Source organism: Rattus norvegicus, chromosome 8, assembly GCF_036323735.1.
Source record: "Rattus norvegicus strain BN/NHsdMcwi chromosome 8, GRCr8, whole genome shotgun sequence".
Taxonomy (NCBI): domain Eukaryota; kingdom Metazoa; phylum Chordata; class Mammalia; order Rodentia; family Muridae; genus Rattus; species Rattus norvegicus.
In genome coordinates, this window is record NC_086026.1 from 96,457,815 (window position 1) to 96,482,447 (window position 24,633).

Genomic DNA, 24,633 nt, shown 5'->3' on the forward strand with positions numbered 1-24,633 from the left:
AAATGATTTTTCTTAAAAAAAATTTACAGCTACATATGTACAGGTTGGACTGTGTGTGTGGCTATGAACTTTGGACTATGACAGTGAGGGACAGGTATATTAACTTAAATACACGGAGGTCATATCAACACACATTGGAAACTTCATTCTGCATCAGGCCTTAAGCATGAATAACAAAGTCAAGGGTAACCTTTGGTAATCTCTTGAATTTAAGACTATGAAAATGGTTCTACATTTCTAAAGTCTTCTACAATGATGTAATGTGCCTTGGAACTTAGAGATTTTCTGTGTATAGCTGTACTATGACTCTATGAGAGCACTTGAGACCTGGTATAAGTTCTGGGCAAAAGCCAGCGCCATGTTGGTTCAAACGCAGTAAACGGTACACAGAGCAGATACCTCGCCGGCTCCCTGGAACAGCACTGTCTGATCAGAGAGCTTGTTCTTGGTTATCCGAAGAGCAGCAAGAAGGCCGGCAACTGCCACAGACGCTGTTCCTAAAACAAGCGATAAACATCCTTGAGCGATGCTCAGTCAGGTGTGCCACATTCTAACCCTTTATTCACAGGACACAGAGAGAACCTGTGTTTAACTTCCCCATGCTAGCATAATAGCATTTTAGGACAGTGGCTTAAATCCTTGAAAACTCTTCAAAAGGGAGACCTGGGTTCATTTTGAGAGGGTAACAGCATGGGTTTGGGTTCTGCTTGGTTTTCATTTTAGTTTAAATTTTTAAGGCAGCATGTCATGTACTCCTGGCAGAACTCTCAAACTTGCAATCCTCCTGCCTCGGCTTCTAAGTGCTGGGATTACAGGCATATGTCACCACACCTGGACTGTTTAGATATGATGTGGAGTTCAGTTCATCTGCTTACTAGATAGGAGAATTTTGAGAAGTAACTTTGTAAAATGATTTTATTCTATGGCACAGAAGAGAAATCCATGCTGTTGAGTTCTTCTACCTAAATATTCTTGAGACTTTGCCATCCCCATGAAGGAGGCACATAGTAAATGTTCACTGCTGACAGGGTAGAAGCGATGGTGCTTCAGACATACTTGAAATGTAATGTTTAAATTTGAACATTTAACCTTAACGGCAGCTGGAGTCTGGCTTTCGCTGTATTCTTTGTCTTTCTACCTATCATCCCAATCGGATCCCTAGTGCTAAGTGAATGCTCATAAAGTAGGTAAGGTTGTCGTCAGCACATCACAGGTACGCCCGTTCTAATCACATGACTTCAGCGTGTTTGCAGGCCATGCTCTGAACACGATTACACCGCTCAGTCTCTTCAAGGTTTACCCCTGAAATATGACTGCAGTTTCTTGCAATGCCTTCCACCTACACAGACATTTTACCTCCAAAACAACACTCTACTGCTTCACTATCACCCAGGTGAGCAGCAGAGTCTAGCCAAACTTTGAATACTTTTACTCAGGCAAAACACAAATCGGAATAAATGCAAGACCACTGCAATGCTAATGAACTGTGGTAAGTTTTACATTTACACAAACCCGACATTTTTGTCCATAACTTAGAAAGACAGTCTAAAGAGCTGACAATGTGACTCAGTGTTGAATGTTTGTCTAGTACACATAAGGCCTGAGTTAAATCCCCCAAACCACACAAAAATTCTGTACAAAATGGAGCTGATTTATCTAAGAAACATGCCACGATGGTCCGTCTCGTGCAGCCAGCTCATCCTGAGAACTGTTATAGATGGAACCCAGGAGGCCGGCCTGCAGCCACAGTCAGCAGTTACTTGGCAGCATCTCAGGCTAGCTCTGTCCTGGCTTCTTTTGATGAAAATGGGTCCAGGCGTAAGATGTAAGGAACTGTAAGCTCACTCCCACCTCTCAGATCATGTGATCCCCAGATATCTACCGTCCATCCCAGGGTCACAAGACGTAAATAGCTGAAGAGCCAACTGTGAAACATTACCAGCATCGCTGTACTTTGGCATTATTCTTTTTTCATGGAACTGAACATGTGAAGACAGACAGAGATTTTGCTATGATCTAATTACAATGTGCATTGCTGTGTGGCAATGCTAGCTCATTCCCCGAAAATTCAAAATGCTTTACCATAAACTAGGCAGACTGAGTTGCTTCATGCTGTACTGGACATGTAGTAATTATGTGTGTATTCTATAGCATTTCCTAGTGACATAATGGAAAGTCTAGGCTCCTCTTTATAGTGTCAGTTTATAAAATCAGAAAAATAGTTTAGCACTACCAAAAAATCGAATGTAAATATGGTTCTTCTGCAAAGGCTGTGACTACTGTAAATTTCTTTATAGAGAAGCAATTGTAGAAAATTAAACTTTTAAAAAAATGCGTTTGCAAAGCAAATGACATAATTATTTACATTATTATATGAAAAATAAACTTAAGAAACCAAATAGAGGGGAGGTCCATCTTGAACTTCTGGGGTTAAAGAGGACTTAACTTAGAATACTAAGAAGATTTCCATCTCAAGATTTTAGAAAGTCCTATAGGTTACATGTCTTTAATATAAAATTCTCACTTTTCGGACTCTCCAAATTGTAAAAACTACTTTTTAAGTTATATGCATGTGAACGTGTGTGTATCTGAGTGCAGGTGCCTACAGAGGCTAGAAGACGGTGCTGCATGGATGCTGGGATTTGAACTCTGGACCTACACAAGAATAATAAATGCTATTACTGTGGAGCCATCCCTCCAACCTTCAAGCGCTGAGTTTTTTTGAGTCCTGCCATGACATCGGACATCCTCCACTTGATCTTATATGATGAGTTGCAGATAGAATGCAAGTTCTGACATGCTGTGTGACATCATTTGTGACTTACATGTAGGTCACATTTTGTGTGAGTATGTGTATAGTAAATATAAACACAGATGTATAGATATAGCTATAATATATATGTATAAATATATAAATGGATATTATAAATAATGAAAAATATGAAACTATTTTGCTTCTGCTAGCAAATATGGTGAACAAGGGGTACTCAATCTCAGTATGAATTCGCACATAATGTGGCTACCGTCAGAAGTTAAGCATTTCGCTGTGCTTCTGCTGTGGTTATAAATCTCTCTAATCTTTTGCCAAAGTATGACCTCAACCAAGGGCATGATAGTCTCAGTGTATGGCTGGATGAGCAAAAGTTTAAGGCCAGGCTATCTCAAAACAACAGCAATAATAGCAAACCTGTACTGACACTCCGGTTAGTAATTGTTAAATTAGTACTAAAGTGATTTTACACAACTAATGAGATCAATTTTCAATGAAATAAAGCTTCATGTGCTATTAAAAGACCAGATGCCAGGAAGTGGGTGAATTTACACGGGCTGAGCTGAAGGTCAGAGCAGGCACCGCCTGCTCACAGAAGCACAGAGCATTCGAGATACCACAGCCTCAGGTGGGAAGACATGGACGAAGCACGTGCAAGACACACAGGCAGGGATGGCTCCTGTGGAAAGTGACAAAGTGCACACAACTAGTTGTCCCTGTCCCCTACAAACTGCACTAAAGCAGCAGAAAAACAGGTTTAAAAAACAAACAAACAAACAGAGATATGGACCAGAAGCATCAGGCTTAGCGGGAAGCTGAGAAGAATGCCATACTGAAGAAAATGAAGTGAAATTCATTTACCCTACAGGGAGGACCACACATGTGCAAGCTTCTTTTTAACACAAAGAACACTATGAGAAAGCAATTGCCAGCAGACAGAGCAGACCGAACGGCCGCCAGAGAAGAGAAAGGATAAAGGACAGGACCCCTGCCCCCCACAGGAGATGGTCTAAGTGTAAAATGACATTAAAGCAAGCCCAATGTCACTTAAAATTATTTTATATTACTGGTATAGTTAGCTATATCATTATTTAATCAAATACTTTTCATAAATAGTATCATTAAACACATCTGTTTCAAAAGAAGGAAGAAAAGAAAGTCCCTCCAAGGACAGGATGCAAGATGAAATAGTTACATAATTGTTTTCATTGACGACCTCCATGGTCATGTGGGAAAAAACAAAGGGTTCAAAAGATAAGACAAACGTGTGGAGAGACCAGGGACACAGCTCTGGAGTGGAGAGATGCTCAGGGTGGTTAACTCCTCTCAGCCAAACTCGGGGACGTCCCATAGGCTTGCTCTAAGGGGTTAGATGCATTTTCCTCAAACCTGTATCCTCCCTTTTGAGCGGAGCATTATTTGGAAATTCCTGTGAGGAACTAGGTAAGCATTGTGTGTAGAGGAGCGAGGGTGGAAACCCAGCAATTTTACTGCTCCACGCTGGCAAGCCTGGTACATTCTCCAGCATGTTTAGCACACCTCACAGGCTTCTCTGGACCTCACCTTGATTTGTAGGCTTCACTTCTGATGTACCCAGGCCTTCCCTCACCTTAATAATTGGTGCTAATAGACGGAAACTATCACTCAAATTCCTGGTTTGGTGATTTAGTCTTCTTAAACTTAGGTCTGGCTCTCGTTCATTATGAATAATGATTCTCAATCATATAATACTAACGTTCTTATACATATTTCTGTGATAACCACAAAAGTGCAAAAGTAAAAAGTACTGTAGGGAAAGGAGATGTAGGTTTGCGGTTACGCTATGTTTGAAATGCTGGGAATATACTCTGGGCATTGTGTGGGCTAGACAAGTGTTCACTGTATATATACTTCCCCCGCCCTTGCAAGGAATAGGCTTATTCCACAGGTCACTGCGGGCTGCTATAGAAACCACCTTCAAATGAACTGATAAGTAACTTGTGATATTAACCTGCACTAAAGCCACTCTGTCATTATACAGGGTACCCTAGAGTCAGAGCTGCCACATATTAAAACCAGACTTCCTTTCTATAGCTCACATGGACACTTAATACCTGGAAATTCTGGATTTCCTTCTGAAATCCCCTAAATACTTGATTCCAAGAAATCTGGAGCTGTCCGTAAAGTGACTATCCAGGAACTATGCACCAAGAAGAAGCAAGAGTGAGCAAGGACAGGCTTCTTAGAAAACATCAGCAACATATAACTAAAACAATGGCGGACACTAAGTTTTCTATGACATCAGGGTTACTCGGTGGCAGGAAGTGCTTGGCTGAAGTTCACCAAGAGCACAGGGAGAAGGTTGGCTGGGGAAGAAATGGGTTTGTTTTGGAATGGTTTCAGGATGAGGTAACGTAGAGATAGCTAAGAAGAGCTGTTAATAAACAGATGAGCATGGTGCCCTGGAGTTCAAAGAAGTCTCGAATGCAGAAATAAACCTGAAAGCGGACTATCACGATATGGATATGACCTAAGAGGATAGGCTGAAGCAAGAAGAAAAGGCCTGAAGTCCTGCCATAATAGCCAGCGCAGTGGGAAGAGATCAGTAGGTCAGTGCCAGGGCAACAGCACAGTGCTCAGGCCAGCACGAGCGACTGGGCTGCAGGCTGCAGGCTGCAGACATTAAGGCAACCAGAAAACAATCGCAGCAGTGAGACAGAAGCCATCTGGGTCTCAGGTTGCTAGAACGAAGTAACTCCCTCGCTGTGTTTGCCCCTTTATCTATGGTAAAATACGACCTGATGAAATAGGTTCCCCAGCTTTCATGTAAGGCCTGATGTTGAGGGAGGGAGGAGAGTGGGATGGAAAAGAAGAGCTTGCATGGAAAACCACAGCTCACACAAAGGTCCACAGCCAAAGCCTGTGCCTGAAATATCAACTAGAATGCAGCAGACTAGTCAGACGCCAGCCTGGGGCTCACTGTGAGACCCTGACTCAAAAGATGGGGTGAGACTGAGAGACTGTGGCTAAGCAGTCTATGCATTTATACCCTTCAACAACAAGCAGTCTGTCTTCATGGATTTCCTTCTTTACTATGTCATAACGAGATTTTATCAGATTTCTAGGAGCTCATGCATAATCCTGTACATTCTGTGGTGCTTTCTCAAATGTGAAAGGGAAGCAGAATTATGACTAAACTCATCTAATATAAATCCTGGTTTTTAACAGAAACCTAATATCTAACTGGATTTGAATAAAAAAACTGTGAACTGATTTCATATATTTTTCATATGTTTATTTTGTTAAGTTTCTATATATGTGCTTTTTTTATACACATATATATGCATAGGTAGATAATTCTATAAAATTCTAAAAAAATAATAAAATGTTACTATTTAGTTCAGCTTTAATTCATTATTTTATTACTAACATAATTTACATCTAGTGGGAGAAATTATTTGCTTAATATAGATGATATTTAAAGCATAAATTTTCTCACTACACAACAGCTTTCTAGAGATTGTAATACTTTTAAAACAGAAAGTAAGTTTTGAAAGTTACTGGCATCCCAAAGTTGTGAAAACATGTAACTTTCCGATTTGGAAGAGGGTACATTGTCTATTGTCTGTCACACCCCATCATGTACCTTCTCACATCACTGCTTTCCTCCCTCTCATGATGTATCACCCCAAAAACTTACCCTTTTGGATCACTGTGGTAATATTTAATCACCTGCAACCTCAGGCCTTCCGTTTATTCTTGGTAGTTTTTTTGTAATAGTCATCTGGGGGAACATTCAGCCTTTAACTTTCCTCCTTTTCTGATGTAAATGGAGGAGTATGGACAGGGTCCTCAAACAACCTTGAGCTGCATGCCAAGCTTCTGTGTGTCCTGCCCTGTGTGTCTTGGGTGTCTAGATCACTCTGTGACATGATCTTTCTAGACATCTTCCTTGCGCCCCTTCCTGCCTTTGTGTATACAGGTCACTGCATTTCTCTCTTCTCTGACTGGAGAGTATCACGGTATTCTTGATCCATACATAGTCAATGTGATTACCTTGAATATCATCGTTAAATGTGCAATACTTGTTTCGATACTTGTTCAGGAGACGAAATGCATTCAGATTGGCAAAATCTTCAAACTGAATAAGGCAATTCATGCCATATCTATGAGGTAAAAACATGCATTTTAGATATTAATGAAATAACATTTAATTAGACATTTAAAACTAGCTCGTAGAAAAGACACACCAATTTCATTTCAAAGTCCTGTCTAGCTGCTTGGCATAAATGTTAACACATTATCAGCAAGGCTTACCACATAAAAGGGACTGGGTTGGTACTATGGAATAATGCCAAATGACAAAAACTCAGACCAAAATATGATCCATATCCTCCAGGAGTTTAAAAGTAAGTAGAAACAAAATCTTCTGAGTTAAATGAAAGGTATGCAAACGGTAATATAAAAGCTATGTATAAACAAAGGCTTACAGGTATTCAGAAAACAGTGCTTCTAGCTACACTTAGAAGCCAACTGACAAACTAATGAAGCTTTAATTGTCTATGATTTTGAAAGCTGAGATGTAGGGTTTATAAATCAAGGCAAAGTAGAGGCAAAACAAATGCTAGGTGGAAAGAAAAAAACCCTGCTGGGAAAATGTCAAGCTCACTACTGGTCGAGTTGCAGAGTGTGAGGCCTGACCCTCCTCCTGGTCCTTTTGATTCTCCTAACTCAGCTGGGCCACTCCACCTATGCTAGACAAAGGCAGTTGTCTAACTGTTAATGGGATAACTCTCTGGACTCCCTGGTCCATTTGCTTTTTCTGACTCTGAATATTCTCATATTCTACAAGACAGCAGATAAGGCTTGACCAGCATCATAGATAATCCTATTTGTTTCCATGTTTGAGTGGACATTAACACAAACCCAAAAGTCTTATGCTTAGCCATGCTATACCATTAAAGAAGAATGTCTTGCCTGGGGTCACATAGAAACAGAGCAGTCTACTGCTCAGTTCTGGAGGCTTGGGTTCAAGGACAAGGTGGCTGTAGATACTGTTGGGGGAGGACCATCTCCCAACAGGCAGCGTCTCTCTGCTATGTGCTTGCATGGCAGAGGCAGCAAGCATCTGTCTTCCCTTCAGCCTCTTTATACCGGCACTAACCCAATCACGACAGCTCACCCTCACAAGGCCCTCTTCTTCAGAGTTTCATATTGGGGTTCAGTTCTATACAAGCACTCAGATAAAACAGCTTCAACAACCTGACGCTCTCCTTACCAGTCTTTTCACCTCACTAAAAAGAGAAATGGCTTTCCTTCCTTACGTCTATTCTCACTGGACCTCACTCCATCAGACTTATGTCTCTCTATAGTAGCTTTAACGCCTCCTTCTCAGTGGCTCACTCCTGTCTGCAAGAATCCTTGGAACTCAGTGCTTTTTTTTTTTTTTTTAAAGATTTATTTATTTAATGTATATGAGTACACTGTAGCTGTCTTCAGACACACCAGAAGAGGGCATCAGATCTCATTATAGATGGTTGTGAGCCACCATGTGGTTGCTGGGATTTGAACTCAGGACCTCTGGAAGAGCAATCAGTGCTCTTAACCACTGAGCCATCTCTCCAGCCCGGAACTCAGTGCTTTTAAAACCTCCTCACATGGTAACAAAACCAAAGACATAACTTCTTTCATCCTCACAGTATCCAAGTGGCCACTACAGAGTATTAAACTCTGTTCTCATTTCTACTTCTTTCAGCCATTAGGACAGCTGACCCCACTCCCCAACCTCACAATGGCGATAAAGTCCGTCGGGTCTCCTCCACCTTTCTACCACTATAACTAACAAAGATCTAAGTCCGTCATTCCGTTACTCATATACAATTATCATGGATTTGTCCTTAATTATCAACCATTTAAAATTATGATAACGGTCATAGGTAAAATGGAGATTGAATCAACTTTTCCTCCCTCCCTTCACTAGGTTTTTGTTACCTACAGGAGGAAAGGACTCAGTTCTTTCTGAGATTGATCTTCCTCATAGCAGCCAGGATACTGATAGGCTCCTCTTAATTCCTCCAGGGAGGATGTACTTCCTCTCCCATGCAGTGATGAACTCACAGGCTTGGTGAGCTGGAGTAGCTCCTGGTGTGCCTGACCTCACCGCACACTGATCTGATGTGTCTGGTGAGCTGCCCACTTCACCCTGGCAGTCTTGGTGACTTTTTGACCCTGGCCAAGGGATGTCCCAAAGGTCTGGCTGCTGCTCTTCAATGGCTGCTGTGGCAGGAGACTGGTGGGTTTTGTCTCATTTTCAGCTACTAATGAAACTTAACATTGTTTTCTGGTTCTTTGAATCTTTCTATGTCTTCGTGATTTTAAACTCATTTGGGGAAAAGTATTTCTTTGCTTCCTCTTTTTGTTGTCCTTTCTTTTATTATTTTAATAAAAGTCTATATATTTTCAGGACAGCACCTTCTATCATAGACTCTGCAAATGGCTTTCCTAATCTTCTATCCTGCACCACTGATCCCTTAGATGGTGTTTGTCCTAGACAGCTTTAATTGCCAACCTGACACAGCCTAAGACCATTTGAAGGAAGACTCTCAAGTGAGGAACTGCTTGGATTAGTGGCCTGTGAGCGTGTCTGAGGGGACTGTCTTGACTGTTAAGTGATGTAGGGCGGCCCAGCTCACTGTGGGCGGCAGACGCTCTAGGCCACTGGTATGAACATATACAAAAGCTAGCTCGGTGTAAGCTGCTCTGTGAGCCGGCAGCCAGCATCCTCAGTGGGTCCTTTTGTATTTCTCTGGCGTGAAGTGAGTTCTCTGGTCAGAGACAATGCTGTGTGGAATAGCAAGTAGGCCTGCCTTCAATCCCTGCCTTGACTTCTCTCAATAATGGACTGTGACCTGGAACTGTGAGTCAAATAAACCCTTTCCTCTCCCAAGCTGACTTGGGTAAAGAGTTTTTTGTTTCGTTTTGTCACAGCAACAGAAAAGAAACGGAATAGTGTTTGTGTTGATTTCCCTACAGAAATTCCAGGGTTCTGGTAAGATTGCTTGCAGTTTTTCATATGGACTCACCTTTGGATAACATGTCTATGATAGCCTTTCTGTGTGCGTTCGTTTACAATCCAAACTCTCTTCTAACAGCATCCTGGGTTTAGACCACACAGTTTTTAGGATGAAAATATCTGTTTCCTACAGTATTTGCCCAGCTCTTTAGTACGTTTGCACCCTATCCTCTCCCTTCACCCCTTCACTGTGGGTACAGAGGAGAGTCGGTTCTTCTTTTTCTGTTTTGCTACATTACTGCTAATGACAGCAAATGTGCTTTGCCACATCTAGGTTATAAGGCACACAATTACTTTCCACAGCCACACTATGGACTGCCATCATGATTCTCATCTTACAGACATGGACACAGAGACACATGATGATAAGGCGTAACCATGACAACTGAGCAGCAATAATTAGTCTGCTAATGGCGTACCCAGAAAACTGTATCCTTGCTTTCACCGATTTTGCTCTCCAATAACTTTAATATTAAATATGGCTCATCACACCTTTGTTCTTTCTACAGTTTGGCTATTATATTGTTTCTGGACCACAGGTTACAGAAGCAGAGTGCCCACATTGAAATCTTTGCATCTGCAGATACTAGGTATCTTCAATTTTTCTGTGCCTGTGTTTTCCCATCAAGAAAGATGTAAATAATGTCCACATCTGTCAACATTTCTTATGTTGGTTGTCTGAAGTGATGAGTGTGTTTAGTGCAATGACTAACAATTACTATTCTATATTTAAGAGTTTCAAAAATATTTAATGGTAGCAAAAGAATCTATTAAATGTGAGATAATGTCCTCAAAGACTAAGAGAAGATCACTGCCATCCTATATAGTACTATTTGAAAACTACGCTTCAGGAACGAGGCTAAAACAAAACAGTTTAGATGAAGCTACTAAAGGAACTTCAAAGGGTGTTCTTCACAAAGAAAAGAATCCAAACAATAAAAGCTCTTTATCACTTAATAAACAGTGAAATACATACAAACACAAGCAAATTTTGTCAGATGGTATAGTTATGACAGACAGAAGTACTTTCAGCCTGACAGAGTGAAGCTGACTGATGGATCTTCAAAAGCAGATTTTAGAGCAGTTGTTGGGTAATGTAGAATCTACTCAGGGCAGAAAGAAGGAAGGAGTTGAGAGGAAACTGGAAGAGTGAAGACAAGTCATGAACATTATAACTGCATTTGTACTTATGGCTCCATTTTTCATATTCCAAGGAAGCTCTCCATAAATTGCAAAACTGTTATGAAGAACTGAAAAGAAGCATTTCCATAATTATAAATTGTCACTTTTGAAAATGTCAGCAGAGAAGTAAACTTTGTGGTAGCAACTAAGTACCTCAAACCCAGATATCAGGCACAACCCCCGGTGGTTGTGATGGCTACTTTCCAATTTTCTTGTTGCTAAGGAGCCTTCAGAAAACCAGAAACTGCACGTCGTTGGACTCCTCCTGGTGTGTCAGACTCTGGGGACTAACAGCAGCAGATGCTCTGTCATTATGTTCAGAAGGAGCAGCCTGCGGTCTGTGAGAAGGCATCAGAGCCTTCTCGACTCTATTCCCAGATGTACTACTTCCTCAGTCTGGTGGTTTGGGGCTTGTTACAGTCTCTCTGTGGTTGAAATGGAGTCCCTGCAGCGTGGTTTGCCTTCGTGTTCAGGACATGGCGTCGGGAAGCTACAAATCTACAATCTGGGTAGAGTCCTAGGTAGTAAATCATTACACAGGACACCTTATCATTTTCATACGCCTGTTTTAGACTCATCCTCAGGAAGACACCACAAACTCATTTTAATTTTGTGATGTTTCCTACCTGGTAGTTAGCTCTGATCTCCCCCAGAGATTTAAAAAGAGGCTTTCAGAATTCATCTTGCAATGTGTATATCTTACACCATGTAATAAAGAGAAAGTCACAGAAGGGATATTTTGTTCTAGCTTCAAACTGCTAGATTCTAAGAAATCAGAAACAATAGAATATTTAGGAATTAGCCAGTTTACCTCTACATAACTGTGAAAAGAATCTACTATTTTATAGTCAAAATTTGGCAAAAAATTAGCAGGTATATATAGTTTTAAAAGGTAACAAAAATACCCCAAATTGACATGTAAAAATTCTGGAGCTTGTGTTTTCTGTGGTATGTTAAGTCTGGAAACCACCTCACTTCAGTGACTAATCGTTGTGGCCAGAACTGACTAAGCACCATATGGCATGGTCCACATTTCAGAGGGATTATCTAATTTAATTTTCTCAGCAATTCAGCGAGGAAGGCACTGTCATTACATTTTACAGATGAAGAAACTGGTGTTCCTTATGACTGAAGATGGAGCATTTAGTGAGCTCATCCTGCTCAGTGTGGTAAGATATGGGCTGACAGAGGCCATGGGAACTCGGGTGCTCGGCAAGCACTCTGACATTGAGCCACATCCAAACCTTCACCATGAAACCAGCAAGATGGCACTCGTCTGCATCAACACACCAGGCACCTCACAACTAGGCACACATGGACAAATACTGTGTAACCAACTTGATCATGCATGCTCTTCCTGAAAGACAGGCTAAAGTCATAGTTTAGGATGTGTTATGTGTATGGCACTTACAGTGTTCAAGAATTATAGTATTTCATATCGGATTAATTCCTGGGTGGGGTGAGATTTATTCCAAATGACTCATTTTGATAAAATACTGAGGAAGATACTTTGTAAATTTTACAGCATACAGAAATATGAATTTTGCTCTTAAAATGCTGACTGGGAAATAGACTTATTACATAGTCAAATCATATGACTAAAACAAACCTTAAAAGAGGTTTAGATTAAAAGCAATCAATGGGGCTGAGAATAGTTCAGTGTAGAGAAGCTAAGTACTCCCTTAGTTAGCATGCACTGGTCCTGGGTTTAATCCACAGCACCATAAAAATCCAAGTTAAGTAAAAAGCAGTAGCACACAGAGAGTCCAGGAAAGGCTTTAAGGAAAATAGCCATCAAGCAAGGGAAACTTAAGTTTGGCCCTGGGGAAGACTCAAGTCAGAAGTGAACAAAGAATAAATCGGGGCTGAGGGACCCAGAGTCTGTACTAGGAGATGCTAACATCACTTTGAAGAAGTTCAGAAGATGAACCGTGCTTGTTAGATTTCAGATTACAACAGGTCTAGAGGCTTGGTTTAGCAGAGAAAGGTACTTGCACCAAGCCTGATGACCTGAGTTCAATCCCAGCACCTGACAGGAAAAGGACCCATACTTACAAGTTACTCTTTGACCTCCATACACGTACTGTGCCACAAGTACACCCCTCCGCAGTCCAAAAAAAGTAAATAAATAAAATGTAATAACATTCAGTTTCAGATTATGAGTAGTCTTGAATGCTAACATAGGTGATCTTAAAACTGACTCAAGTTCTCTCTGGCCATGCACCCTTCGCATCCCATGCATCCTAGCACGTGGGAACAGAGCTCTGTTCACTTCTTACACACTCACCAGGAAATGCCTCTAGCTGCAGCTCTCTGTACTGTCTCACAGGTAGATAGTCCTGTCACATCACTGTCTCACCATTCTTTCAACAGTATTATACTGTTACTTCTTGATGTTTCTCTGTGAGCAGATACATTGTAAAGATTACATTGTAACTATCCACTCTGTCCTTCTTGCATCCACTTTCAATCATCCAATGTCTCTCCTTAAGGATTCAGTGGTGGAATGCAATGAAATGTTTTCCTTCCCCACTGAGAACATGTTACATTAAATCTTAATCGTTCTTAAAAGTGGGCTCTTTTTATAGTAAGAACTTACCTATTTCCTGTTATTCCCCAAAAGAAATCTTGCCTTTCTTTCTTTCCTTATTTGTCAAATGTCCTCTAAGCAGCTGCTACACGCTTGTCCCCCCCCCCCCCCCCCCCCCGCTTAGAGCACACAGTGACAGAGAATTGCAACGTGACATGTTTGAGTGCCACCTCTGGAGAAATGCAGGGCACCAAGGCAGAGAGCAGGACAAGTGCATAAACAAGGCCCTCAAAAGGCTGCTGAAGGCTGAGCCAGGAGGACAGTTATAGGAGAAAGAAGAATTCTAGGGGCAGAGAAAACATGTTTAATGCTAGAATTAACTAAATCTATGGCACATACTAGAAACTGAAGTAAATTAACGATGACTAAAAGTATACAGTTTGGAAGGAAATAAAGCAAAAATTAAGAATAGAAGGGTAAATCAGATCAGATCATGTTGTGCCTTTAATATGTGTTTAAAAAGCTCATACTTGAACCCCAAAGGAATGAATGAAGCAGAAATATTCTGTGATCAATTAGCACCAACACTAGGGCATTGTAATCAGGGTATGGGTGTACCAAAGAGTGGCAAGAGTAGACGCAGGGGGTTCCTTAGGAAGTGGAAATGAGAATTCAGACAGAGATCAGATGGACCTGAGAAATGTTCAGAAGACAACATAGACATCAGAAGGTGAAGAGAAGTAGATGAGATACAGAAGTAAAGTAAACTGTCATGAGCAGTTAGAACGTATGAGCTAAGAGTTGTTTCAGAGCCACGCCAGCCAGATGAAGGAGAAGCTCACGCTCCAGCCCTGAGGGGTGGGCTGAAGTAACACGCTATCACTGATCTCGAGATGAAAATCTTGGAATGAGCAGGACCAAGAGTTATCACTTGTATCCTATTTATCACCCAGAGCTTATGTGATACACATGGACATACATGCACTCAAAATACCCACAACACAAAGTTACATAAATAAACCAAAATTTTAAAAAGAGAATAGGATAAAAAGATGTGCCCCATTCTTTTGAAATGCTGTTCTATATCCCCAAACAGTACAGCGTCCCTTTTAAGCTCCATATATGTGGGTAACTTACAGAGAAGATGGATGTTGAATGACATTCAATTTTTATGGTGCTGTTATTAGGAACTTAAAGTGAGCAGTTGAGGTGTCTTTTTGTGGTATTTTCCTTAATCCTGAGTCTTAGATGTACCCAGGGGACCACACGAAGCCCTAGCTCTGTGCTAGAATATCACATGCTGCAATGTGCGGCAACTCCTTCAGTCCAGTCCCCCAGTCACGTCAGTTTAAACTATTGCCAGCTTTTCGTTCTATAAACCATGCTGCTGTGAATGTCTGCTCATGTCTTCTTAAGGAGAGTTTCCCTGTGTACAAAGTGCTGTGCTAGTAACATCACTGCAATCCTACCGTGACTCATGGACGTAGCCCCCTAAAAGCACTGTGCAAAATCGGCTTTTGCATCCTCAGCATCCGTGCTGTCTGCCTTCACTTTTCTGGAAATCTGGTGGATGTAAATGGCACTGGTATCTGTGAGTGGCACTAAGATGCTGGTCACCCTCAGAATTCCCTTCATCAAAGAACTTATGTGGGGTCTATCAGACCCTTATCTCCGCCCATAAAGCATTTTCTTATACTTGTTTTGTTTTGACCTGTGCTGTCATGTGAACTCATTACATAGTTCTCACAACCCTGAATTGATCCTCCTGCCTCCATTCCTCCTGTCATGATGCCTGTAAAATAGATATGTGGCCACAGCCCCCGCCATCTTCCTGAGGAGCCTTCAGACAGTTGCTAGGCCCAGTGCTGGGAATGGAGTCAGCAGTCAGGCCTACCCAGCATGGGACTTATCTAAGGAACCTCTTTTTGGTCAAGAAATCTCTCCTGTGCTGTTTGAAATCTGCCATCCATATCTATCACAGTTTGAGGCCCTCCCTGCAGAGTTTTCTCTTCCGAATGTTCAATGCTAGCTGAAGTCAGCCCACACTTGTTCTTTCACGCCAGTTACCATCAATGTCTGACGTCTGTCTGTCTGTGCCTCTCTCTCAGTTTGTTTGGATCTTTTCTTTTTCTTTTTGTTTTTGGGGTTTTGTTGTTGTTTGTTTGCTTGCTTTTGAACAGAGTTTCTCTGTGTAGCCCTGGCTGTCCTGGAACTCATGCTATAGACCAGGCTAGCCTTAAAACTCAGATGTCTGCTTCTGCATCTGCCTCCCAAGTGCTGGAATTCAAGGCCCAGTCTCTACCAATGTATATCTTAAGGGACAACTCTCAGCAGGTTTAATGAAAACATCCACTGAGATCAGGACTGATTTTGTTAAGAGTTTAAGCCTCTATTTAAATGGCTTCAGTTGCTATCCCAGCTCTACTTCTCACTCTTACACAACACTGGCAGAGTTGTTCAACTTCCCTGTCTGTTGTTGTAAAATATAAAAAATAAAAAAGGTATGGTTGTCTCTTTCCCCGCTTAGTCTGCACCACAGTGCCCCAAGATATCTGCTAGATATCTGGGCGGAAACACATCCCAGCCACACACTTTCCTACACTCAAACCCTCACATAAAAGAACACAGAACACAATAATCTTAGATCCAATTGATAAGATATAATTGCCCACTTAAACATACAAAGCCCGGTACCATCCATCCCTAGAGAACATTAACAACAACACACAAGTAAATACACAAAGCAGAATCTTAACATCACCTGCCAGGCTTCTCACCCTCTCCTCGGTCTCCTCTCTCCTTTCTGTTCCAGTCTCCTCCTCTTCCTTCAAACTTCTCTCCCGCCCATCCTTCCTTCTCCTCCAATGACAGGCCTCCCTCTATCCTGTACCTGCCCCTCACCTGTACTTTACAAATTAAATGGGGAGGTGATTCTGGTGAAGTCACCTGAGTTCTGAGTACAGACTAGGCAGCTGTCCTTGGGGCAGTGGAATTAGCATCAGAATACAGATAACTCCTGGGCAAACTACAACCTGCTGTCCTTTAGTTTTGTCTCTAAGGGAAAACTATCACTAGCACTGCAGCACGGGTTTGAGAGATCTCAACACCCCTGACATAAATACCATTATTGTATGCTCAGTGTGACCTTGTTATTTATCTTGAGAGTTGTGATTAAGTGTGGTGATGTATGAAACCATGGCTGAGTGGCCTGTCATGTTTACTGGTCATGCCCTTCTAGATGGGCACACATCTCAAGAGGTGTTACCCCAAAACATGGAAAAGGCAGTATGACCCCAAATAAAATGAGCTGCTCCAGGAAGATTACTTTTCAGTTGCTAATCAGCCTGTATTCTAAAATCTTGTGTCTGTCTCTATGATTTGTGTTTTCTTTGATTTTTGTTCATAATATTCTATAAATAAAAATTTTATACAAACGTTAAAGAATCTTAACTGTAATACTTGAGAAATGTTCTCTGTAGGTTTTAGGAAAATATCTTGTGTAGTTCAGCACACACAAAGATTTCACAGTCTGCAAGAAGTGGTGGGAAGAGAAACAACCCCATCTTGTCTTCCCAGTCCAAAGAGAGCCGTCACCACATGTCAACTCAGAAGCACAGAAAGCTTCTACTTCAGAACACGGTCGTCCTGTGAACTCATCTGCTTCCACTTACTGTGTATTCTGATCATCACCCTTCATTCTTTCCCACGTCTGTCAGCTAGCTAACACTCCAGAACACAGCAGCCAGCCCCCAGCTTTTGTTAAACAAATGGTCTACTATGTTTCAAGATCCCTCTTTTCTCTAAGTTTCCTCTGAAATAAGCAAAAGCTTGGTAGTTATGGAAGGCAGATTCTATTCTATTTCTGTTCCCCTGTGATTAGAAACGGCCAAGGAAGTGGGGCCCTAGGATTCTGGAAAATAAGCAATACTGACCAGTGGTACATGACACTCTAAGCAAAACAAGCACAACTCCCTACTCAGCATTTGTGTTCTTGGAACTCTGAACTTGCTCTCCTAAACCAGGAGCCCCTGAGAGAGGAGGAACCGTACGTGGGCGCTCTCATTCTGATGCAGAAAGCACCTTTTAGGTCCCCCAAAGAGCTGAGAAGACCCTGCACCCATGCAACTCTTAAAATAGAGCTAGAGTTCCAAATTGTTCACTTTAAAATAAAGGCAATGAAAGAAGAGTCTGTTACAACTGCCTGCTACTAAAGAAAACACAATGTCACCAAACTGCATTCATGCATCACAAAAGCCAAAAGTTTTCATTTCAAAAGAAGAGACAATGTGGTTAGGCTAGAAGAAATAAGTATAACCAGAGACATCTCACTAGAGACTTCACAGAAACATCTGACAAAGGACTTTTTAATATTAATACAAAATAAAATCTAGAGAAGGAATTGGGCCCTGACCTGGAGACAGTCTCACTTAAGAATTCTCGTTAGTTACAATTCTCTTTTCAACACTGGACTTACTACACGCTAATGCACAAGCTCCACAAAATTCAGAAATGGACAGCCATCATTCTCCATTATCTTTGCTTTGTTTTGTTTTTTAATAAAGTTAGATGACACTGACAATTTCATGAGTGAACCAGGTTCTCCTGTCCTACAGAGTCCTACAGAGAGAGGGCTCCTCCCTTGAGGTTCACTAGAGAAAGGAAGAAATGCATCGAGAGGCTGTTTGCATGGAGGCTGCTGGGTTCCCTGCAGGTCACAAGCTCTTCATTCATCAGCCTGTGGCAGCAGGGGAGTCCTCCTCTCTCTATGCTGTTACCTGGTTTTCCCAGGAGTGATACCAACAACGTTTTTGTGGAGTCTGTGGTCCAGAAACAAGGGTAGGATTTAGACTTTCAAGCCCCAGGTAAAGAAGAAACTTGGCAATGAAAGAACATTCTGTGTGACCCAGGTCTTATGTCAAAACACCAGATAGAAAACAGCCCATACTCTCTACATATCAAGGAACGCAAAGATAACCCTGAGAATGGAGAAAGTTAAACTCAAATAAAAGCATGGACATCAGTAAATCAACTTACTAGACACACTAAAAGGTCTAACAGGTGATAGACCTTGACAGAGCTAATAAATAAATAAATAAATAAATAAATAAATAAATAAATAAGAAAAGCCATAAAAGTTTACTTCTAAATAGCAGAAACAAAACAGGATTCCTATCAGACAACAGTACAATATATGTATAGTATATATAATATGCGATTTTAAACTTTGATTTTACTTTTAGTAACTTTTAAAAGGTACCAATTTCAAGTATTTAGAAAATTATATAGCACATATTCTAATTAGATGTAAACACCATCTATTAGGCCTTAATTTTTCTTGTGGCAGACTTTTAAGAAACTGTCTGAAATAGAAAATGAAACCAAGCTACTGTTATCGTTGAAGGTGGGAGACACGCGCTGTGTTTTCAAATGCTCCATGTTTCTGCATAGGAAGAAGCCCTGCTTGCTCCTTTTAGGGTTGCAGAGAGCTACTCCCTCCAAGTCCCAGGTCTAAATTCAAACAGTGAAAGCAAGATAAAGCTTTCCTCTGACACTGCACCAACATCCTATTCACAGACTGTGGCATCTTGGACATATGTGTACATAGAATCAGTTCATGTTGCCTTTGCATATATAGTTATGAACTAATCTTTATACACAAACCACTTCTGTGAAAGCAACTAGTAGCTCTTCAGAATAAAGACCAGAAACCAAGAATAAAGCAACAATGTTAGCTCTAAGATGAGAGCTTCAGAGTGTCCTTTTTAAGAGGGGGGCACAGAATAAGGTCAGGATCTCTGAAAAGCATGGAAATCGAGTGCAGAAACGTGCAAGTGTGAATCCGTGAGCAAAGACATCCCATGGCTGAGCTTTCTCTTCTATTGTAAAGGGTATTTCTAAAAAGGACAAAGCTGGTTCCCCTTGGACTCCTGAGATAAAGTTAGCCTAATATATTTAGGTATAATTTCTACAGTGCCAGATACATAAAGTCACTACTGCTTCAAAGAACCCTTTGGGTCAGATGCCATGAATGTACTTCAGGTTGTGGTTATTATTTAAAAGACATATGACACCATGTCTGCTGCTCCTGGTAGCTTCTTATTCTGCGACACCTTTCTAAGAGCCCAACAGGTCTGCCCAGTACCTTAGTTATTGATAAATGTTTGTGAAATACTGCAAATGTTTCACTCACTAAGTGCCTGGGTCACTCAATTACAATAAAATACTGAGTTGCAAGGAAACTTACTTTATAGTTTTTACGTTCATTCATTTAAGGAAGGGGAATGTGCCATGACTCCTGTGGAGGCCAGAAGACAACTTAGGAGAGTTTTCTCTTCCCACTGTGTGGGTTCTGGGGACCAAACTCAGGTTTGATGGCAAGTGCTTTAGAGGTGAGCCATCTCATTGGCCCAGTGGAAATTTAAATCCCTATCTTGCTTATTTCACAGCTGTGCATAGGGTGTGTGTGTGTGTGTGTGTGTGTGTGTGTGTGTGTGTGTGTGTGTCCATGTTTGTGTCTGTGTATGTATCTCCTAATAATGAAATTAACCACCTTTCCACCTTTCCAAAGTCAAGCTTCTTCCTCCTGTGAAGCTAAAGCTCAGATATTTAATGAGATCAATATATAAAACAATACTCATTTACAAGAAAGTATGCCACAATCATTATTTACGATATAATTTTAAAATATTTTGTGAACTGAATAGTTAAAATAAGCCTGGTTACCTAGAAATATATTATATTAACTTTTTTTTTCTTTTTCTTTTTTTTCGGAGCTGGGGACCAAACCCAGGGCCTTGCGATTGCTAGGCAAGCACTCTACCACTGAGCTAAATCCCCAACCCCATATTAACTTTTTAATAACATAATTTATGCTTTTATTTTCACATCTGGCTACAATAAGGTACAATATCTAATAATGTCCCTGAACAACCAGCGTTTTGTACACTATATGGACTCTTCTGTCATCAATTCACCAGTGATACTGGCACTGGCCTCCTCCTATTTAATCAGAACTAATAACTTTATGATTAAAGAAGTCACTCCTGAAAAACAGCAGCCACACATCTAAGTGTAGACATTTATTGGGGCTGGCTTACAGGTTCAGAGGTTCAGTCCATTATCATCAAGGCAGGAACATGGCAGCATCCAGGCAGGCGTGGTGCAGGAGGAGCTGAGTTCTACATCTTCACCGGAAGGCTGCTAGGAGAAGACTAGCCCCCACGTGTTTAGGAGGAGAGTCTCAAAGCCCACTCCCACAATGACACAGTTCCTCCAACAAGGCCACATCTCCTAATAGTGCCACTGTCCGGGCCAAGTATATTCAAACCACCACACATTCAGCAACATGGGACTGATTCATACAGGGCACAACAAGGCAAAGGCATAGCTTAGATGAGCAAGCTGAAGCCTTGAACAAAGTTAAGATTTAGAATTCACCTCAGGACCCCAGAAGATTTCTGAATTTTCATGAATTCCAGGCTCCTGAATCAAGGGCCAGAGCTGCCAATTCTGACAGGCAAAAATCCCTGAAACCAGTCACTCTCACTGTCATATGGAAAATCCCAATCAGTCAGGACTAATGACTCCTCTTAAGCCCATGCCACACCATGTTGTCTAAACTGGAAGGCAAGGTAAGCACCGTAGAAAGGCAGGAGCAGAGCCTGGCAGCTGGGGCCAAAGGTGAGACCACTTGTGACGTCACTGAACCCCAGGAGACAGCTGCACACTACCAGCGGCCTTACCTTCAGCCACACTTTCATCAGTAGGGGTCTACTGTGAAGATCTGAGAAAAAAGTCCCTAGGATCTTCAGAGTAGGAAGTGGAAAGTAACCATGCTGAAAACTGCTAGAGCCTGTTTTCAGAAGGAGACTTCTATTCACCTGACATACTAACTGAGGCTTTACCAAAACCTAAGCAGCCTAAGGGAAGAGAAATAGTCAACTGCAGTCTTCTCTCGCTCATAACTCGGGCAAGAAATACCCAGCTACAGTCCACTGGAAGACTCAAACCTAATCACAGGGCTACACTACATGGGCCCTGCACAGCACCTCAACACAGCTCCAGAAGAGTAAAAAGGAGATAACCACTTAGGGACCTTCAGACTCTATACATGAAATCTAAGGAAACCCAAAGACAGACAGTGAGGGAGACAAAGAGAAAGGCACCGAGGAACGGTAAACAACCCGATCAAGCCAGATGAACACAACTGTCAGCTCAAGATTAGATGCGCCTCAATGACTATCGCTCCAAACACCATGATGAGCTTTCAACAAAATCAATCTCTCTCTCTCTCTCTCTCTCTCTCTCTCTCTCTCTCTCTCTCTCTCACACACACACACACACACACACACACACACACACACACACACACACACACACACACACACACACAAAATGATACAGGCACACGAGACCAGGCAAAACAGCAAAACCCCCCATCTAGATAGTCAGCATTTTGGACCAATCAGACCGTGAACTTAAAATGACTATGACTCAGTTACAAAGAGCTTAATTTGAAAAAAAAAATTAGAGACCATGTGGAAACATATGGGTGACATACGGAGACACTGAGACTCAAGACTCAAGAGGAAATTCTGGAAATCAAAGTCTTAATGCTGAAAACTGCCTTTGATGGGCTCATCAGCCGACAGACACAGCAGAGGAAAGAATAAGCAAACCTGAAAGATTGCCAGGAGAAACCCTGAAAATTAGAACACAATGAGAAACGGCAAGAAATGAAAAGGAAGAATAGTCAAGAACCTCAGGACACCTACAAAAGCTGTGAATTACAGAGCTTTGAAGCAGCCATGGCTGCGAATCTTACAAACGGTAGACATCGACCCACAGAGCCAAGAAGTGCAGGAGTCGCACAAAGATGAGGACAAACAAGGCTTTTATAATCTGTAAGCAGATTAAAGCCAAACTGCAGAAGCCTAAGGATAAAGAGCGTATCTTGAATGAAGTTGTGGGGCAGAACCTCACCTTCCCACACAAGGACGACAAGGTTACCCTGGACTTCCTGTCTGAAATCATGTAAGCAAGAGAACAAAGAGAAATATTTTCATAATACCCACTATTTAGCAATAATTAATTAATGCAATTATTCTCCTTCAAAAGCATAGGATAAGTAGAGACTATCTTAGACACAGAAAATGAGGGAATCTATTAAAGTGTTAAGGAGTTTTTCAGAGAGAAGGAAGTAGAAAATGTAAGACTGAAACCATATAAAACAATGGTTCTCATCCTTTGGGGGCTGTCAACACTTTCACAGGGGTCGCATATCACACATCCTACATATTAGATATTTACAAGTTGTAACAGTAACAAAATTACAGTTATGAAGTAGCAACAAAATAACTGTATGGTTGGAGCCCCAGCATGAGGCGCTGAATTAAAAGTCCCAGCGTTAGGAAGGCTGAGAACCACTGATATAAAGATGAAAACTGAAAAGGAAGTAAGTAAGGTGAAGTAAAACACTTTTCTCTTCCTCAGATGGCCTTAGAGTTAAGTTTGCTTGGGACTGGGTGAGGAAGGCTGGGAGGTTTGGGAACGCTTACAGAGACAGCTGGCCTTCCTATGGAGCCATTCTGAGCAATCTGCAAGTGGCTGTGAACAAGTTAGGTTATAAACTTACTATTTATTGCCAACTCTGATGCAACCACTAAAAATTTCCTTAATGAAAGTTATAATTGGTAGGATAAAACATGAAAGAAAATGAATTTATGTTTTCTAATTCTCCTTACCCCAATTAACTTTCTAGTTAGTCTTCCTTTCCCATAGTTTACCTAAATTTATTTGGGAGTTATCAAATAGGGGAGCAATAAGATAGCTCCAAATGACATTCTGCTCTACTCATAGATCAGGGTCTTCCTTGGCCATCATCAGCAGACGGCCAGATATTCTGAGACAATGAGAGACTTTGGAACAATCATCCCTCAAAAGTACGTCTACATCAAATTCCTCCATCCCCCAGGGCTGAGGGAACTCCTCAGAAGAGGAGGGAGAATGAATGTAAAAGCCGAGGTGGAAGACACCAAGAAAACAAGGCCTTCTAACTCAAGAGGATGGATGTACACACATGGACTCCCAGAGCAAGGCAGCATGCGCAGGGCCTGCAGGGTCTGCACCAGATAGGATGGTCCTAGAGCTGAAAGGACAAGTGGACACAGGCCCCCGTCTATAACCCAGACCCTATCTCCAGTTGACAACCACCTGCAAATGACAACTTGGTTTTCTCCATGGGAGCCTCACTGGGAAACAAGCTTCTCTTCAGGGTAGGCTCTCTTCAGGGTAGGCTCTCTTCAGAGTAGGTGGCATGCCGGGCAGGAGACAGCCAAGAGAAAAGGAGCTCAACCTCATCACAAGAGCTTCTCTAACTCAGAGTCAGGACAGACTTGTACTTATAATTTAGCTTTATTTTTATTTCTATTAATTTTAACTTACTAATATATTTTTCTCTCTTTTTACCCTGTAGGTTTCCAGCTTAATGTTTTTATGGGATTCCTGAGTGTGCTAATAAGTGGTCACTGTGTCTGTATCTGTTTCATGAGTCTTTCCTTAAGCTCTGTCCCTTGTTTGTTTTGTCCTATATAATGTATTAGTTTTTGTCTTATCTTATTATAGTGTATATGATTATTCCACAGAAGCCTTTCTGTTTTCTACTGAGACAGAAAGAGGTGGATAGAGATGGGAGAGGAGGTAGAAAGGAAGTGGGAGGAGTGGAGGGAAGGGAAACTGTAACCAGAATGTAAGATGTGAGGGGGAAGCCTACTTTCAATAAGAGGAAAAATGTTAATTTAAAAAATTGATTTCTATTATGAATTATACTATACAACTGAGATACAGTGTAGGAAATGCAAAACAAAACTTAGGAAGTTTTCCCTTGTGGGTCAATTGTTTTGACAAATTTGACTCCTGAGCGCTACACAAAACAGCAGCAAGGGTAAGTGGACCTTTAAAGGGAGTTTAAAACTGAATGAGAATTGTCTGGGTTCATTATGTGATGTGGCACCTAACACTTTCAACTGACTCACAATGTGCCAACGTGTGGCAGTGCCAGCCCAAGGCATCAAAGGCGCAGTCAGAGACGGTGCTCGCTGC

General features: G+C 41.5%; 1 protein-coding gene across 1 annotated transcript in view; it reads right to left on the bottom strand.

The window, feature by feature from the left end:
- Positions 1-24,633, bottom strand: part of Me1 (malic enzyme 1) — a 111,188-nt gene that overhangs the window by 28,758 nt on the left and 57,797 nt on the right. Inside the window, exons 7-8 of the mRNA NM_012600.3 lie at positions 6,806-6,915; positions 400-497 (exon numbers count right to left, since the gene is read on the bottom strand). Of these exons, the coding sequence (NP_036732.3) occupies positions 400-497; positions 6,806-6,915 (208 nt within the window). The remainder of the gene's footprint in view (positions 1-399; positions 498-6,805; positions 6,916-24,633) is intronic.